This window comes from Macaca fascicularis, chromosome 4, assembly GCF_037993035.2.
Source record: "Macaca fascicularis isolate 582-1 chromosome 4, T2T-MFA8v1.1".
Classification (NCBI taxonomy): Eukaryota; Metazoa; Chordata; class Mammalia; order Primates; family Cercopithecidae; genus Macaca; species Macaca fascicularis.
The window spans coordinates 157,484,171-157,504,376 of NC_088378.1; the positions used below are offsets into that span (position 1 = coordinate 157,484,171).

Below are 20,206 nucleotides of genomic sequence, written 5' to 3' on the forward strand. Positions count from 1 at the left end.
CCCAGACGGGCGGATCACGAGGTCAGGAGATCGAGACCATCCTGGCTAACACGGTGAAACCCCGTCTCTACTAAAAAATACAAAAAACTAGCCGGGCGCGGTGGTGGGTGCCTGCAGTCCCAGCTACTCCGGAGGCTGAGGCAGGAGAATGGCGTAAACCCGGGAGGCGGAGCTTGCAGTGAGCTGAGATCCAGTCACTGCACTCCAGGTTGGGTGACAGAGCGAGACTCCGTCTCAAAAAAAAAAAAAAAAAAATCAAAGAAAAGACGATTAGAGAAGCTAGAAGTAAAAATGGAATATAACATTTCATTATATAAAATCACTGTGTTGTATTCATTAGGAATGAATGATACAAGTTCCCCAAACTCCAATGGTTTTTGAAGCTACTTTGATGTCCTGATTAGGTTAACTGGATGCAAAATTACCCAAATAAATTCCTACGCTGCACTAAGTAAAAGTGCTGAATTTGAAATAAAAAATGAAAAAATAAACCTCCCAACATGAAAACCGACCTCCTCACCCTTACACTTTTACATCTTAACCTTGCATCCTCAAAGGTTCTCATTCCCGATTTTAAAGTAACAAAAAAACAAGCTCAATATCATTACTTTTCTAGACAGGGTCTGGCTCTGTTGCCCAAGCTGAGTGCAGTGGTGCAATCACAGCTCACCGCACCCTTTACTGGGGTCAAGCAATCCTGTAGGCTGGAGCTACAGGCGCACCACCACACCTAGTTAATTTTTTATAATTGTTGTAGAGATGGAGTCTTGCTATGTTGCCCAGGTTGGTCTGAAACTTCTGGACTCAAGCGATCCTCCTGCCTTGGCCTCCCAAAGTGCTGGGATTGCAGGCGTGAGCCCCCATGCCCACGCTTAGGCTCAATATTCTTAAAAAAAAAAAAAAAAAAAAAAAAAGCACAATATAGTTCTTCTTTATCAAACAAAGGCAATTCAGAGATACAATCAAGTCATTCGTACATTATTTGGAACCAGAGGCTTCTAAAACACAAACAAAATCCCCTTCAGATAATAGTAAAGGAACTAAATAGGAAATTCATGTCTTCTCTTGCCTGCCTGCCTATGAATGAGCTAAAAACACTCTGGTAACATCAATGAAGAGACAAATCACCAATTCACTCTCCTATCTAAATAGAGATCTCAAAGATCGCAAGGTTTAAACACACAGTTAAAACCATTTCTGTCTAGCTTTGGAACTATATGCTCAGTGACAAGGAAATGGAAAATGAGCAGTATCAGGAGCTGAAATGGCAAACCAAGCATCCATCTCCCCAAAATGCAAAGAGTACGAGGGACCTTCAACCCCTTCCTTTTCCTACAGGCATCTTCATGACCTACCAATGTTCAAAATCTCCCCAAATTACGTGAACCACATCACTGACTGGATATGCAACTTCAAAGGGATGCAGTCAGCAGAAAGACCCTCTGTAGACAGAAGATTTCAACTTGGTCTCACAAAAGCCATTTTGATGTTTTATTCCCCTCCCCTTAATTGTCTCCATTTAGAAGTAGATTCTGGACAGAAAGAAGGTTCTTAAACCTGACACAGACTTTGGGGAAAATCAAATAGAAGAGGGAGTAAAATAAAGAGTCAGGAGTTAGAGAAAAAAATATCTACCCCCATTTCCACTGGACCAAAATATACGCTCAATCCAAATGGTTTTACAGTTAGTACAAGACTGACTAGGAAAACAGGAGGCTAATTAGCATGATTTTCAGTACAGTATCACCATTCGTGTGTATAGACAGGTTATCTACATAGTCAAATATAACAACATTGTTGATCCGTCCTCCCTAAATCTACCTTTACACGTATTTATGAAAAAGCAAGAGTAAGTACAGCCCTCAAAAAATGTTCAAATCATTTTACTATTGATCTAACATATGCTGTCAGTCATACTATTAGGAAAGAACTTGTAGGTTTTAGACTCTGCCATTAAATTTCCCTCTTTTAAAAGGTTAAATAGTTCCTTCCAGATAAAAATAGCCATGCTTAATTTCTTTTAAAGCACAGCCTTCCTATATTGTATCTTGGAGGCAATGACTAGCAGCTGAAATCCAAACGATGGAACGGTATAAAAAGAGCAGGTTCTTGTGTAGATCTTTCTTATAGTAACTTCTGCAGCCAATTCAACCATTTGTTAGAGGGAAACAGTAACAGGAGGAGCAGGAGGGACTGAAAAGTTACAGGCATGTATTTCAAGAGGAGAGCCATCACCCCTCCAGCCTTCCTCTCTCCCCTCAGTTGCAAAGGCAATAATACTCCACAAATGAGGCCATGTGGGAGCAATATAAAAATACAGCAATAAGGCCGGGCGCGGTGGCTCATGCCTGTAATCCCAGCACTTTGGGAAGCCGAGGCGGTGGATCACCTGAGGTCAGAAGTTCGAGACCAGCATGGCCAATATGGAGAAACTCCGTTTCTACTAAAAATACAAAAACTAACAATACAAATGGGGATGCACATTTGTAATCCCAGCTACTCAGGAGGCTGAGACAGGAGAATCACTTGAACCTGGAGGCAAAGGTTGCAGTGAGCTGAGACCACACCACTGTACTCCAGGTTGGGCAAGAGAACAAGACTCTGTCTCAAAAAAGAAGAAAATACAGCAATAAGACCCAATAAAAATATTCTAAGATTCAAAGAGAATCAGGTAAAAACCCATGTAAAGCACATTAGAAATAAGGAATTAACTTCCACTTAACAGGATCTGTTGAGGATTTTTTAAAAACTCAAACATTAGAGAAGCAGCATGAAGCAACTATCACATTCCTCACACTCAAGATGCTGAGAGAAAGGGTGAGGATTGAGTTTATGTTGCAAAGAACTAAAACGGAGAAAACATCTAGACGCTCAGTTCAGCATCCAGACTTTGTTGGTATCCACAAAGGATAATATATTGTTTTTGAGACAAGGAATCACTCTGTCACCTAGGCTGGAATGCAGTGGTGTGATCATGACTCACTACAGCCTTGACCTCCTGGCTGCAAGTGATCCTCCCACCTCAGCCTCCTGTAGCTGGGACTACAGGTGCACACCACCAAACCCAGATAATTTTTTCATTTTTTGTAGGAATGGGGTCTCGCTATATTGCCAAGGCTTGTCTCAAACTCCTGACCTCAAATGATCTTCTCATCTGATCTCCCATAGCACTGGGATTACAGGAGTGAGCCACCATGCCCAGCCCATAGATGATAATTTTTTAACAAAAGCAGAAAACAACCAATATTATGAATGGATTTGTTTTAATGGCTCCTCCACAAAAACAAATAGGTGATGTGACCTGCTGAGTACTGGGAAAGAAAGTGAGGGGCTAAAATAGAAGAAATGTAAGATTAGAAATAGAAGACCAGTGAGGAATAAGGGCAATTCTGAGGAACTTGTTCTCAAAGTAAAACCTTCTAACAATATTAAGTCCCTCTGACGGAACTAGTCCTGAAGTCAGAGGTGGGAAAGAACACCATTTCTCCTACATATGGGGACAAGGAAAAACGGATTGTTTTCAACCCAGAAGATGATTCTGCTTCTATTCAGATGATTGGCACGTTGGTCTGGATCTAAAGGTAAAGTATCAACAAAGAAAAATGGGTAATGAAGGATTCGTAAATCAAACGGGGAATCAGGAGGTAATATGTTGGAAGAAAGAAGACTTGGCAAAGGGAAAGTATAGGAAAGGGATTGAAGCAGAATAAAAATGAACTCCAGGAGAGGAGGTCGGTTAACTACCACCAAAGTGCCCTTAGTTCAGAGGTTAAGTTTGTACCCCTTCTTCTCACTGGTGGGTAACCCACAAGGACAACACTGTCGTCCCCCCCAGCCACCACCCCCGCCAGCCCCACCAGCCTGCACATGACCTGACTGTCCTCCTAGGCATCATCCACCAAGGGCAACTGCCAATCCATCCCCCATCCACCAGCAGGAGCACTCACGAACAATCGACATCTCCCCTGGAAGGAACAGACATCCAGAATTTGGCCAGGCACCCTCAAACCTGTCCATCTCATTAACCTCATAGACAAACTGAAGTAGGTACAAAAGAATAAAGCCAACAGAGTCTAATGCTGCACATGCCAATGCTCTGTCACCACACGGTTGCTATAAATCCCTCTAAGAATCCTGCTGGCATGTCCACTTGAAAATCGCAGAGGGGTCAAACTGTCATTCCAGACCCAGAGAAGCCACAGAACTGGCAAAAATGAGGCCAAAGTGGGTTCTTTTTTTCTCATTGAGACAAATGCAGTAAGATCATCTCATATTTCATGGGAAAGTAAAAATGATCACAGTGATAGAAAAGGACTGAATGAAGTAACAGCTCAATAACAACCTCAAATGTGTAAGACACAAAGCATCTTAGAAACTACAATTAAGACATTTACATAAAGAGCATTTATTTCTTCTTTACCTAGATACAAGCTTGATTATCTCTTTTAAAAATAAATGCAGAGGGCCGGGCGCGGTGGCTCAAGCCTGTAATCCCAGCACTTTGGGAGGCCGAGGTGGGCGGATCACAAGGTCAGGAGATCGAGACCACAGTGAAACCCCGTCTCTACTAAAAATACAAAAAATTAGCCGGGCGCGGTGGCGGGCGCCTGTAGTCCTAGCTACTCAGGAGGCTGAGGCAGGAGAATGGCGTGAACCCAGGAGGCGGAGCTTGCAGTGAGCCGAGACCGCGCCACTGCACTCCAGCCTGGGCAACAGCGTGAGACTCCGTCTCAAAAAAAAAAAAAAAAAAAAAAAAAAAAAAAAAAAAAATAAATGCAGAGGAGGAAGAATCTGCTGGATACAAACAGGATGAAGGAAAGGATATTTCAAACCCGTCAAAGACACACAGCAGACCAGGGTGTTTATCACTGGAGAAAACTACTGCATATTCCTCAGTAGGGAATGGGTTAATGGATGAATTACGTAATTACATCGTGCTGAGTCAGTAGAAACTCCGTATCTAGCAGACGTATTTGAAAACAGAACAGGCCGAGCAGGGTGGCTCATGCTTGTAATCCCAGCACTTTGGGAGGTCAAGGCAGGCGGATCACCTGAGGCCAGGAGTTCGAAACTAGCCTGTCCATCTCTACTAAAAAATATAAAAATTAGCTGGGCACAGTGGCAGATGCCTGTAATCCCAGCTACTAGGGAGGATGAGGCAGGAGAATCACTTGAACCCGGGAGGCAGAGGTTGCAGTGAGCTGAAACTGCACCACTGCACTCCAGCCAGGGTGACAAGAATGAGACTCTGTCTGAAAGAAAAAAAAACAAAAAAACCCCCAAAAAACAGAACAGTGTGTTTTTAAATTTTTCATTAAAAATAGCTTGTAACTTAATAGATCTTGGCACATAAGGGGTCAGCTTCATATCTAGACATTTTATTAGGGAAATTTTTATCCTCTAAATGTCAGATGAAGCAATCTTTTGAAAAGCTCATTGTGGGTCCAGGATTCACAAAAATGGGAATGGAGCTAGCTACAAGGTTGAAAACAACAGGAAGAGAGAGATGAAGACAGGCGGTTCACAACTTGAAAATACTTTCTAAAAAGAGGCCTTCCCCTTTCCACAGCAAGGCTCATCTACAACCTGCTGTGAAACACCAGGAAGGATGGTGAGAACAAGGGAGGCTTTCTCAGACAGTGCTCTGCCGGCCAGGCACGGTGGCTCACGCCTGTAATCCCAGCATTTTGGGAGGCCGAGGCGGGTGGATCACCTGAGGTCAGGAGTTCAAGACCAGCCTGGCTAACATGGTGAAACCCCGCTACTAAAAATACAAAAAATTAGCCGGGTGTGGTGGCAGGCGCCTTGTAATCCCAGCTACTCAGGCGGCTGAGGCAGGAGAATCACTTGAATCTGGAAGGCGGAGGTTGTGGTGAGCCGAGATCGCGCCATTGACCTCCAGCCTGGGCAACAACAGTTAACTCCACCTCAAAAAAAAAAAAAAAAAGAAAAGAAAAGAAAAAAGAAAAAGAAAAGAAAGGGCTCCGCAACCTCATACGACCTCTCGGGGTGGACTCTGCATGGCGAAAACACAAGCCCCATTCACATTATTAGCAAGTGAGAGAGGCTGACTTTTCACATGGAACACCACACTCCTTTACAAACTCTCATTTTAGAAAAGTAACCAACAAAAGGTGTATGATGTTTGAGAGGTTTGGGAATTGTGTGGGATTTTTTTCAGGGGAAGCAGGGGAAGACTTTATGGGTGGTCATTATAAAAGTATAGTCAGTATAGACATTTTCCTATTAAAATTACAGGCAGATTTTCTCTCCCGATTATTCAAGTGCATTAGCAAATGTAAAAAAAATCTGAACTTGGATCAGATAAGAGCAATCAGAGTACGGAATGCATCTGCTCTTTGCCAAAGCCGTATTTCATTACTTTTCAGAATTAGCTGGCAATGTCTCCACAATATTTACTGAAGTGCAAACCAAATGTTTTCATCTGGACAAAAATCAAACTGTGGTATGTTACAACCACAACAGAGATCATTTTAATCCAAAAGCTTGCTTTCTCCAATTTAGGCTGTGGTTTCTATAAAATTGGATTCTTCTCTATGAATCATGTACACAGACAAGCCCTCCTGCCCATTATCTTCCCGCCCTCGACCAGTTCTTGATCTTAAGCAGCCAAACATCACTTGGCTATATTTTGGAAAGACCCTAAAGGGATTCCCTGTGCACTATCATTTAGCTGGAGAGTCAAATTCTACTGCTTGACCCAATTACCATGGGGCTGGCCCACTGAGTTTGTGTTTTATCTTCAGGATACATAAACAGAATGAAAAGTAATCAACCCTACTATCAAATTAAGAAACAAAACTTCAAAGTGAGCTGGCAGGGACTTGGGCAATGGATAGAAGATGAAAGAAGTCACAAAAGAAAGCAGTTGCACCCCAATACCCTAGTTCAGCAATCTATGTATGTATGTATGTATGTATGTATGTATGTATGTATGTACCAAGCACTATACAAGGCACCAGAGACTCAAACAGGGCAGATGTCTACGTTCAGCTCATACGTTCATGCATGTACAACATGTAAACACAAACTTCCCTAAAAGACTTCGGGACAAACGTAACATGTCCAGTGGCAATCTCTGCCTATTCCTGGTTTGACTTTACAACTTATTAGGGAAGAATTTCCCACCTGGCATTCATTTGCCTACCAGATACTCCATGTGCTCTTATTTTCTATAAGGTGACTTGCATTCATGTCTTAAATAATTTATCTCCATTGTATCAAGACAAAATTACTATCAATTGTCCTAAAGGAAAGGTAATGGTTAAAATTAAAATGAATGTAAAACGTTCACTTAATGTCCTTTCTGGCATGAAGCGGGGTTTGTGTAGCAGAGACAGGGAAGCAGCCCTCAATACCATGAGCAAAACACAAAGGGAATCCCTATTCCTTCCTGAATAAGGAGGTGCCTATCCAATCATGCACATCTTGGGAAGGTACTTCTTTTTAAATAGGTATGTCCAAAAAAAAAAAAACAGGATACCAACCACTGAAAGGACTCTACATGGGATCCATAACTCCAGGATGAGGCTAAGGCTTTGGAAACGGCTTACTTGCCATGAGACTCGAGGTTACTCAACTGTACACAGAGCATAGTGTATTCAGTCAAAATATTTTTATGGTCTCAAACACAGGCAAAAGCAAGCTGAGCGACTCACAGTAAGGTGATATCATTTTACTCATAGGTATAAAATCATACTGTCATTCTTTCCATAGGTGACAGCAAATCTTCTTTCCCAAATGGGAAATAAGTAGACTGGTTGGTGACCACGCTCCGGGAGATAGGGGGTGAAAATGCAAAATGAACTCAATGGTTAGAATAAGCTGAACCTTCCGTCTTTGTTAAGGAACAAGGAGGGATGACACAATGACCTCCTGGATGCATGGCCAATCTTTCCTTCAGCAACCCTCCCTCCTCCTCTTCCTGGATTTCAGCGCTCAAGAACTACCCCAATTAAGCACCCAGGTGTGCCTATCTAATCCCACATATAGGAAATTCCCGACATTAGGATAGTATTCTATCTGCATGAGCAATTAACATGTGGGACTTCACAAGGAGAATACAATGGGTATCATGCCACCTTCCCTCCCAATCTCCTACTCCCACGCTGATCTAGCATCTATGTCACTGAAAACTGTAACATTCCCCTTACAACCTTTCCTATGTTGTGAGTCTGCACTGGCAATTCAAAACACATTCAAATACACATCCAGTCAAATGCCACAAGGTCTATCCACGGTTCTCTTCATCTCACTGAATACACAAATCATACCACATAGCAGCAGCCATGATGGTGGCTCAAGCCATCACAGTATTATCTCAAGTTGAGAAGAAGAAACCAGTAGGAAAGTGAACATTCTGGCCGGGTGCAGTGGGAGTGGCTCACGCCTGTAATCCTAGCACTTTGGGAGGCCAAGGTGGGTGGATCCCCTGAGGTCAGGAGTTCAAGACCAGTCTGGTCAACATGGTGAAACCCCGTCTCTACTAAAAATACAAAAATTAGCTGGCTGTGGTGGGGCACACCTGTAGTCCCAACTACTCAGGAGGCTGAGGCAGGAGAATAGCTTGAACGTGGGAGGTGGAGGTTGCAGCGAGCGGAGATCACGCCACTGCACTCCAGCCTGGGTGACAGAGCGAGACTCCATCTCAAAAAACAAAACAAAAACCACCACCACCAACAACAACAAAAATGAGCATTCTAACTTACAGCCACTATAGACAAAAGTCTTTGTGCGAATCATGTGAGACCCTCCTCAGTTCCCAATACAGAAGCCAAATACTAAACTTCCCTGTGGGACACAGATCCCAGGGACTTTAGTGCTATCAATGAAACCCCTGCAGTCAGCAAGGTGCTTGGCCAACAAAACAGCACTGCCATACTTAAAGTCTTATTTCCATGTTCTCTAAGTGATTTCAGAAAGACTCAAGGACTCTCTAGAAAATAAGGAGAAGGCTAGATATGACTCTGAGAAGTACTGAATCTGTGCCAGTACTCACTGGCAGGAAAAAGAGAGCCTGGTTTATCTTCAGGGAGGGCACAGCATGGCCAGAGGCCAGCTGGCCTGTAGCAGGGAGAATCCTCACAGCAAAATGACCTACGGTCCTATTAATAACATCTGATCAAGGTCACAGGGCCAATAAAAGGGACCCATCCTTCCCCTCCTCAGACCTCAAAAATTCCAAGGTTTCAGATTTCTTCATTATTAACTGAAAAACTATCCCAACAAATAAACAGGTAGCTCAGCAGAACTGAGCTAAGTAACTGACTCTAGGAGAAAACCAAGCATATGCAGAATGTAAGGCCACTGAAAGCCCCTAGGCAGTGATGACACCATTCTCAAACATACACTTTCACTATTGCTGTTCTGAAAAACTAAGATGCAACACCTCCCAGAGACCCTCAAAAAAAGTTGTGTACCACTGGAGACAGTGTGCTTTCCTCCCCAAAGAGTTTACATAATGTAAAGTATTCCCATTTTGCTCAAGGAAGCTCATTATTAGCACCATAGTGTTTCTTGCAATTGGGGGATTACTTAATTGCTTTCTGGCAGGTTAATCCCCTTTCATTCTGTGACCTCCAAATCACCCCAGGCTTTTCGTTTGCCCTACTTAGAATTCCTAGTCCTCAATACTCAAGGCTAGGACTACATCAAAACATGTGTTCCTTGCCAACGAGGCCAGCAACGCTCTCTAGAAAAAACACCACAGGTGGACTGTCTCTTCTATTACCTACGGTCTACTCAGCTGATCTTTTAGACAGTTCCACCTGAATCCAAAATCTAACTCTCTTCCTCTCCACTACCTCTGCCTCAATTCACTGGAAAAGTGGAAAATAAATGTACAGTTGGACCTCTGTATCAGAGGCTTCTGCACCCGTGGAATCAACCCACTGTAGATCGAAAACATTCAGGTAAAAAAGGAGACGGTTGCATCTGTGCTGAACACATACAGACCCATTTTTTCCTTGTAATTATTCTCTAAACAATATTGTGAAACAAATTTACAGGGCATTTACATTGTATTAAGTATTATAAGTAATCCAGAGATTATTTAAAGTATACAGGAGGATGTGCATACATGCAAATACCATGTACCATGTTACACAATGGACTTGAGTATCCATGAATTTTGGTATCAAAAGGAGGTCCATAAATCAGTCCCCTGAGTTGTCAAAGGATGACTATATGTGGATGACTGCCTGAAGTATTAATTCTGGGCTAGTTCATACCCATTGGCTTTAGTTCACTTCCGCAGCAACTGTGTGCTGTAGACTCTCGAATATCCATTTCGCAGATGAGGAAGCTCAGGCTGAGAAATATTTAAATCATCTGCCCCAAGACTTGCCAGCCTTCGGCCAATGCCCCTAGGAAGACCTCCCTGCAGCCTCAATCGATTTTCTGCAGAGCTGCCAGTAACATCTTTCTAACCTTGTAGGTGTATAATGATGTCACCCCTGACTTGAAGAACCCAAGGGGCACTCCAGTAACTACCCCAGGGCATGCAGAATCTGAGGCTTATCCTAACTTTCTTGCTTTAACTCCAGGCCCTCCAACATCAATGCATGCCTTCGCAGGTGCTTCTACAGAACCCCTTCCCAGCACTATCCTCTTTCTGCAAAGGTTCCTAATGCACTGTAACTCAAGACCTGCAGCAAATGTCACCCATTCCTTTGCAGCCATCCCAGAGCCTCTCCCTTCCCACTTTTATTGGTACACATCTCTACCCCAGCATTTTCACGCATTTATTGTTATATCCTCAATTTTACCCACCACCGATACTGCTTTCCTGGGCCTAATCTGTTTTCTAGGTGTCTAGCATACAAAAAGAGTTTAATAAAGGTTTGCTGAATTCATTAGCAATTGAATGACAGCTGATCACTAAAGATTCTGTAAGACAGAAGAAACAAAAGGCAGGCAGTTCCAAAACAAGACAGCATTGCTTCACAACGGCTGACAGTAAGGATATTTACGAGGAATTCCCCATAATAACGCTCTCTTCAATGTGCCGAGCTGTGACGCTCAACTGTGAAGCCCACGGTCATAGAAATGAACTGTGTATGTAGGTTTGCATGCTTCAGGAGTCCCCTTTGGGAATCCCCTTGTTTGCAGTGCCCCGTAAAGAGGAAAATGTAAATAAGAGAATCATTTAACCTGCCAGTGCTCTGCTACATTAAGCTCTTTTTAATCTGTTAATAATCATAGTCAGAACAAAGAGGAGACGACAGAACTCATTAAGAATAACGAGAGTGGTGACAGGGAATACGGCGATGGTACGAATCACTGCACGCAGTAAGTGCAGAACCCTCTTCCCCGCGTGTGCCAGTGAAAGATACTAATTATGCCTCTGGCAAAAGACATGTGGACCCCTTCAAAGCAGCTATTTAAAGATAAATACACTGCGGGCAAATACTTCGGGCCGGCTGCACTATTCATCCCACCCTCCTTTCCTTTAGAAATGTTAGGTCACAATATTAAATAGGAAATGAAAGAGCCTTGCAGACTTAGCTGGTAGTGTCTTAAAACAAATTTGTTTTAGATTTCTAAAGCTTTTAACCTCAGAATGACTAGCTGGGTGTTTACATATCTATACTAATCCCAGTATTAATGGCATAGGGTTTTTTCTCCCCATCTCAAAGATTTCTCACTGTCATTAACAGATTACAAACAAGGTTTAAAGAACTCCATTCGCTGTCTTTCCCTTGGCCTCACAATTTATTCTCTTCCAAATTCCCAAGAATTGTCAAGAATATTAAAGGTAATAATTGAGGACTGGAGACAAAAAAAAAAAAAAAAAAGACCTGGATCCTTAGCAACAAACATCACTTCCAGGTGTTTGATTTGGCTCCTTCATTATTTCTGCAGCCAGACTTTCTTCCCTATACATAATGAGCATATTAAAGACTGCCTTCTTTACCCCTCACAGTGCCCGCTTGTCACCCAAGGGTGATGGGCTAAATGAGCTCTTTATGGTGAACACTAGAGGCTTGGGGATGTGACAAGTTATGTTTGCTTTGGAATCAGCACCAAAAAAGAACAGAATTAGAATGCAGGTGTAAGAAGGTTAATCGCATTCCCAACTGTCAACTTTGCCTGAAAGGGCTTCAACAAGGTGAAGATTTAACTAAGGATATGCGTCATCAGCACTGGATATCAAAAAGGCGAAATATCTCTAAGTGTGCATCAGGAATTAGATAGATTATGAGACATTCGCCAAATGGAACATAAGCTATTAAAATAAAATGACAGGCATTTTTGTGACAGTGTTAAGTAGGAAATCCAGACTGCAAAAAACGAAAGTATATTGCAGTATCATTTCAGGAAAAATATGTATTATATACGCACACCGAATGCTCAGTAAGATACTCACAAACAAGGTAATTAACAGCAGTCATCTCTGGGAGATGGTGGAGATGCTATTTTGAATGTATTCTTTTGCCTACTTCTTTACCTTTCTTCTGCCAATATTCCCAAGATGAACAGGAACTACTTTTATGATTGTAAAAAAAAAAAAAAAAAAAAGGCCGGGCGCGGTGGCTCAAGCCTGTAATCCCAGCACTTTGGGAGGCCGAGACGGGTGGATCACGAGGTCAGGAGATCGAGACCATCCTGGCTAACACAGTGAAACCCCGTCTCTACTAAAAATACAAAAAAAACTTAGCCGGGCGAGGTGGCAGGCGCCTGTAGTCCCAGCTACTCGGGAGGCTGAGGCAGGAGAATGGCGTGAACCCGGGAGGCGGAGCTTGCAGTGAGCTGAGATCCGGCCACTGCACTCCAGCCTGGGTGACAGAGCGAGACTCCGTCTCAAAAACAAACAAACAAAAAAAAAAAAACAAAAAAACTTAACATCCTGTTTTTCTTAAATTAAAATGGAAATAGAAGTATTAAAGTACCACAACAACAGGGATCACTATGTAACCTTTGTACACACTGAAATACAGGTTTTAATTAGCTCAAGAAACTACCTATTAAAAGATGCTATCTAAGGCCACCAAATCCATCAGATTTTCAGGGTCATGAAGCTATAATAAGCATCATCTGTCATTTGGAGCTTGTAGAGTCAGATCAGGTAAACACACTTATCCTCTTGGGGGAAAAAAAGGCATTTTAAAGCTGAGATGACTCATTTTTAATACCTCAGATCTAAAAAAAAGTATGAGAAATAGCAAAACAGTACAATATTGTATGTATACCAACAGAAAAACAAATAACAAAGCCTATTTTTATTGCTTAGCTCATACATGAATTTCATTTCCAAGGTTCAGAGCATTTTTTAAAATTGGTTTTAAACATCTCCTAGGCTTTAATTATTTAAACCTTTTTTTGTATTTGACATCTAAAAGAAGTAAATTTTATCTATGAAAATATGATTCTCTTCTGTCTGGAATCCTGAAACTTCAAAGCCAGGTACTTACTTGGTGACGTTTTCTCTAGATGGCATTTATGTGAACAATAAATAAGCATGCCTCTGCAACTAAGAGACTCTCTGAGTTTCCCAGAACCTCAGAAAACATGTTATAAGATAGTGCACACACAAGTACACGTAGCACAAATACACATACTCCTCTCTATACAGAATCACTGAGACATTCCCTGATGGGTTTCTCTCCTTCTCTACCTTTGGGAACTAAATACAACAGTCACAATTGTTCCATAGTAAAGACTTGCATAACTAAATTCCATAATCAACAGAGCAATCTTTAGACATCCTAATGAAACGGGATTGGTGGATTGGTGGAGGCAGAAACTATTAATTCACGATTTACTAAGCAAAATGCCGAGAGCAATTCTAGACATCAAAATTCCTTTCTCAAAAGTAGCCAAACTAGTTAAGTCACAGTTACTCTTTAAAAAACCTGGCTTTGGCCAGGCGCGGCGGCTCACGCCTGTAATCCCAGGACTTTGGAAGGCCAAGGCGGTCGGATCGCCTGAGGTCTGGAGTTCGGGACCAGCCTGACTAACATAGTGAAATCCCGTCTCTACTAAAAATACAAAAATTAGCCGGGCATAGTGGCGGGCACCTGTAATCCCAGCTACTTGGGAGGCTGAGGCAGGAGAATCACTTGAACTTAGGAGGCGGAGGTTGCTGTGAGCCAAGATCGCGCTACTGCACTCCAGCCTGGGCGACAGAGTAAGACTCTGTCTCAAAAAACACACCTGGCAATTGTGTTTAAAAGCCAATTATGTTTAAAAGCCATGCATATTTAGTAAAGGATACCAAATTATGGTTAGATAGAAGGAGTAAGTTCTAGTGTTCTATACCACCGTAGGATGTCTACAGTTAGCAATATCTAGAAGGAGGATGTGGAATATTCCCAACACCAACAAATTATGAATGTTTGAGATGAGGGATACGCTGATTACCCTGATCTGATCACTTATATGTATCACAAAATCATGTGACCCATAAATATGTACAATTATGTCATTTAAAAAAAATTTTTTGAAGCCATGCAAGACCAAAGTCACAAAGAGTCCCATATCACCGTTTTGGTTTTTTTTGTTTTTTTTTTGTTTTTTTTTTGGAGACAGAGTGCCGCTTTATTGCTGAGGCGGCAGTGCTGAGGCACAGTCATGTCTCACGGCAGCCTCAAACTCCAGGTGTCAAGGATTCTCCCGTGTCAGCCTCCACGTAGATGGGCTACAGGTGGCACAACCAAGCCCGGCTGGATCCACCTGAATCACCTTGCTGCTGATGGCGCTGTGGAGCCTTCAAAGACTCCTTTAGGGCAAATACATCCTTCTGAGTACACAGCCCACTCGTTCTCCACTCCTGATCGTCACACCACACTCTACCAGTCTCACAGCCTAGTGGCCAGCCCAGCACAAGAGTCTGTCATATGTAGTCCTCACAGCTTCCCTTCCATCTTCATACTCAACATCCAGGATCAGGAGAATCTTTCAGCCAAAATCTATGTAAAAAGTAACAGAGATGTCTGGGCATGGTGGCTCATGCCTGTCATCCCAGCACTTCGGGAGGCTGAGATGGCAGGAGAATTGCATGAGCCCAGGACTTCAAGACCAGCCTGGGAAACACAGCAAGACCCCTTCTCTACCAAACAAAAACAAAAAACAAAAAACAAAAACAAACAAAACAAAAACTAAAAGTAAAAATAAAAAAAATTGCTCAGTGTGGTTGCATGCGCCTGTAGGTCTAGCTATTAGAGAGGTTGAGGCAGAAGGATGGCTTGAGCCCAGAAGGTTGAGGCTGCTTAGAGCCATGACTGTGCCACTGAACTCCAGAAGTGAACAACCTCTCATCATCTTATTTTGATATGAGACAAGAGCCTGTGTCTCCAAAAACAAACCAAAAAGTTAACGGAGATCAACTGGTGGGAATCCCACCTACTTCATCTCCCTGTTTTCAAGGCTCAATGACCGACAAGGGCTACAAAATTTCTAACAAGTACGTAATAACTCTCCTTTCTTATGTATTAAGAATCACCAGCAACTATCATCATATCCTACGTCAAAAATTCCCCCAAACAATTCAGTCCCAAAGCCAATTGGTAAGGCAGGGCAACTGGGCAAAGGGAGGGAGTGAGGAGCAACCACATGGGGTGTCAGGGCTGAGTTTCCCATCGTGGGGGCAGCAGAGATGGGAGGTGGGTTACACTGAAAATACACGGCAAATAAGTATATTAAGGATTACAGGAGCCAAGGTCCTCGGGGATGAATGCACATGAACCCCTTGGTGTTAAACTGAAACTGGAAGTATGGCTGCTAACTCACAGATTTTAATAAACACAGAACTCCGATAGACCCCTGTAAACACACAACCTCAGTCTACTAAGAACACCTGGGAGAAATGACATTCCCATAGTTCCCAGCATCCCTTGTGCCCAGATCTTGGCTCCTGAACAGTACTTGTCCCTACAAGAAAGCAGGGCTCCTTGGAGACATGTCCATTTCCAGGGCTGAGGGCGGGAAAGTACACCATGAGCCTGGAACATTTTGTTGTGCCAGGAGCAAGGCTGGAAGGATGACAGGGACACATCAAAAGGAATAAAAAGCCAGCCTGAAGAGGGTCCACGGATGAGACGGTGATCTGGGACAACCTGAACATCAGAATACATAATAGGAGTAACAGATCATAACCCTTTGCATAAAATAGGAAGCCCATACATATACAATTACGATAAAGATGATGAGAAGTATGTACTAGTTTCAAAGAATATCCTCTCTTAACACTTATACATTGCAAAGGCTGAGATGGGTGGGTAACTTTGCTCCTGACAGGCCCACCACAGTCAAATGATCAGCATGAACACAGTGTGGAAAGGGAAGGACTGAACTGTGTATCCCTACAGAGGACCCAACAACGAGGAGGAGGAATCACTTCCCTTGTGGCATTCCTGCCAAAAACACAAACCAGAATGTCATCATGAGGAAACACCAGGCAACCAAATCAAGGGACACTCTAAAAAATAACTGACCTGTAATTTTCAAGTGTTGAGGTCAAAGACAAAACAATGATGAACTCTTCCAGATTAAGCAGACTACACACAATTAATGGCACTGCCTAATTCTGAACTAGGTCGTTTTGCTCTAAACTCAGACATTACAAAGCACCTTCAGAACAAATGTGAAACAGAGGTTTGAGGAACTCATGGGGGCCATGTATCACTGTGAACTTCCTAACTTTGACAGTTATAGGAAAATGTACTTACCTGAAGGAAAGACACACTAATGTATCGAGTGAGGGATGATGGGTGGCAACTTTTAAGGTACTTAAAATCTGTCTGTAATAATAAATTATCAAAATATTAATCAAATAAAAGTGACCCTGAACCCTGAGGCCTTCCCACAGATGTCCAATAGCAAAGGCCCTCTCCTTCTGTTCATTTTCTCTCAAGTAACCACATCCAAGGAACTCTCTGCGTTCAGGACTTCCTATATTTTCTATCATTCCTCCAGAAAAGGCTCCTTATTCTCTCAATCTTCTGTGTTCTTTTGTCACAGCTATTAGAAAACTTAGTAACAAGGAAACTGCAACAAACACTTTCACAAATAACTCCATTCAGATCCCAAATCCACCTGGACTCTGTTAACTGGTTCAAGTTGAAACGTGGACCAGTATTTGCACAGTCAATTAGACTCTGAAAGTACTAGTATTGTTTCCTTAACATAATACAGGGCTGAGAGAACCATAAGCCCCTCATCACCACGGCTTATTGACAGGCCTTCGGAAGCACATAGAAAGGGGCCTTCATATCCCCAAAGTACTCTATCAAAAAAAATTGCCTTACAAAACAATGTGTGCAAGGCGGTGGTGTGGTGGAGAGAAATCAAATTAGAAGTCAAAGTTAGAAACTGCATAATTGCGTATCGAGAAGCCAGGAAGTGGGGTGTAAGAGTCATATTAAAAAGGAAATAAAACTTAACAGATGTTTAAAAGGCCACACCCAGCACTCTCAAAGGGATTTCTCACTTTCAATTCCCCCTCAACCCAGGTTGGGGGACAGAAAAATGAACATGGCAGAGAGTAGAGCTCAAGTCTATTCCACGTATACCTCAGGCTTACATGTAGATTCCATGTAGACCTCGTCTGATCATTGCAAAGTCTTACCTCGAAGGCAGAGAAAGGTAAGAAAATCTTCTGTCTTAGGCTTCCTTTTAGAGAGGTCTGATATCTGAGTAGCTGGAGGGGGTAGCAATGGCTCCACTATCTTTACTGGAGTTGTGCTGGGACTATTCGGCTGAGATTGAGCAAACTTCCTTTGTGCTTGCAGCCTGGGCCTGTAAAAGCAAAAGAAAATTAAAAATAAATTAAGCAGAGACTGGAGGATATAGGCCTACGTGCAGCAATAAAATCATGATACATAAGGAGAAAAAAGATCCTATTTCAAGCAAACTCTTTCTAATTAAGGTTCTATATCTCTCACACTCTCACAAACCACAGGACTCCTTTCAAGCGCAATAAATTTGGTTAAACGATTGTGTTTCGTACACTGATATACAACGTGTGTCATGGACATGTGTATACATGTGTGTAGAAGTACATGCCTATGTACACACCGTTTCCCTGAGCATTTAAAAACTACACACGGTATTTGACGTCATCAGCTTAATGGTATTCATTTATTTCAACTGACAGTAAGCAGGAAACCCTGTATCATCCTGCTGCGTTTATACAGCACCCTATAGTTTCACCTAAAGGGGTCACGAATCCATCCCCACCTCTCTTCTGTGTCGTCACATCCAGGTCACCTTTGCCTATTTAGCCATCAGTGTCCCTGTTGCCACTTCTAAATTCAGCCATGAAAAGTTCACTACAACAATTCAAGTTGATACTGCAGAAAACGGTATGTATCTATGCCCCCTCCAATCCCAAATTCTGGGTTACCCTCTGCCAACAAGGTCAAATTACAACTTTTTTTTTTTTTTTTTTTTAAGGCAGAGTCTCGCACTGTTGCCCAGGCTGGAGTGCAGTGGTGCAATCTTGGCTCACTGCAACCTCCACCTCCCAGGTTCAAGCGATTACCCTGCCTCAGTCTCCCAAGTAGCTGGGATTACAGGCGCCCGCCACCACACCCAGCTAATTTTTTTGTATTTTTAGTAGAGACGGGGTTTCATCATGTTGGCCAGGCTGCTCTTGAACTCCTGACCTTGTGATTCACCTGCCTCGGCCTCCCAAAGTGCTGGGATTACAGGTGTGAGCCACCACACTCAGCCAAATTGCAACTATTTAGGTAGAGATTGAAACAAAAAATAGCCTTCATCTACCCTTCAGGCTTCTTTCCCATTACAATCCTATGCTAACTCCCTAACTTACCCATTTGGTATCTACAGAGTACATTTCAATTCCTTTCACCTGAAAATCTTAGGTAGAAATTCCTTTCTATCAAAATGAATCCTAATGGATCCTGGAACTGAATTTTGTTTGTGATGGAGTCTTTCTCTGTTGCCACCTTAGCTCACTGCAACCTCCACCTCCCAGGTTCAAGTGGTTCTCCTCCCTCAGCCTCCTGAGTAGCTGGGATTACAGGCATGCGCCACTACGCCCAGCTAATTTTGGTATTTTTTTGTAGAGGTGGGGTTTCACCATGTTGGCCAGGCTGCTCTTGAACTCCTGACCTCAGGTGATCCACCCATCTTGACCTTCCAAAGCACTGGGATTACACACGTGAGCCACCACACCCAGCCCGGTTTGTTCTTTTTTAACACAATAGCCAATAAGAAATTTCCTTGTCTCTCCATCAATAAATACAATAACGTATTTTTGCTTTATGATCAACTTAATATTTATCATCAATTGCCTAATAGTCACTCTTCCTCTAATTGTAAAGGTCTCCACTCATGGAATAGTAAGCACTCGCAAGGATGAGAACTTGGGTCCTAGTTTAAACTGTTCATCTAGACCTGCTTATAGAGATACTTGAAAAACATTATTTGAGGGCAGGGAAAAAAACAAAAGAATGAAGAATCACAGTACAGGGATCAAAATAGACCCGATCAGAAGCCCAAACACTACGTAGGATGGATAATGCAACCCCACTCAAAACAATTAACTAATAAAACTAAAGTGCCGGGGGCAGGGGTTCACCCCTGTAATCCCAGCACTTTGGGAGGCCGACGTGGGTGGATCATCTGAGGTCAGGAGTTCGAGACCAGCGTGGCCAACATGGTGAAACCCCGTCTCTACTAAAAATACAAAAATTAGCCTGGTGTGGTGACATGCTCCTGCAATCCCAGCTACTCTGGAGGCTGAGGCAGGAGAATCACTGGAACTCGGGAGGCGAAGATTCCAATGAGTTGAGATCGAGTCACTGCACTCCAGCCTGGGCGACAAGAGCGAAACTCTGTCTCAAAAATAATAACGAATAAAAAAACTAAATAAGTAAAAGAGGGCAGATGTATTCCCTTGAAGACATTGTTGGGAGTGGGTTATATAGAATAGTAAGCATGCATCCTACACTGCTGATGCTCAAAATGCCGTAACATTAAAAAAAAAAAAAAAATCACAATATTTAACAAATTCCTACAGCAAAATACACACACACACACACACACACACACACACACGACTGCCTACTTCGTCAAAACTAATACCTTTAAATTTAACCTCATAAATCCTCCACACTCCCCAAATATAAAGTACCACAATATTATGAAGAATTTCTAATCTCATTTTAACCTTAAATTCCCTTGTATGTCCTAAGCAGTGTTTACTCTTGCCTCCCCATGA

At 42.6% G+C, this 20,206-nt stretch overlaps 1 protein-coding gene across 9 annotated transcripts in view; it reads right to left on the minus strand.

Annotated features, from left to right (window-relative positions):
• JARID2 (jumonji and AT-rich interaction domain containing 2) overlaps window positions 1-20,206 on the minus strand; it is a 282,076-nt gene that overhangs the window by 56,879 nt on the left and 204,991 nt on the right. For all 9 annotated transcript variants that reach the window (XM_074038828.1, XM_074038830.1, XM_074038831.1 and 6 more), the window contains one exon: window positions 17,588-17,757. In XM_074038828.1, the coding sequence (XP_073894929.1) occupies window positions 17,588-17,757 (170 nt within the window). The remainder of the gene's footprint in view (window positions 1-17,587; window positions 17,758-20,206) is intronic.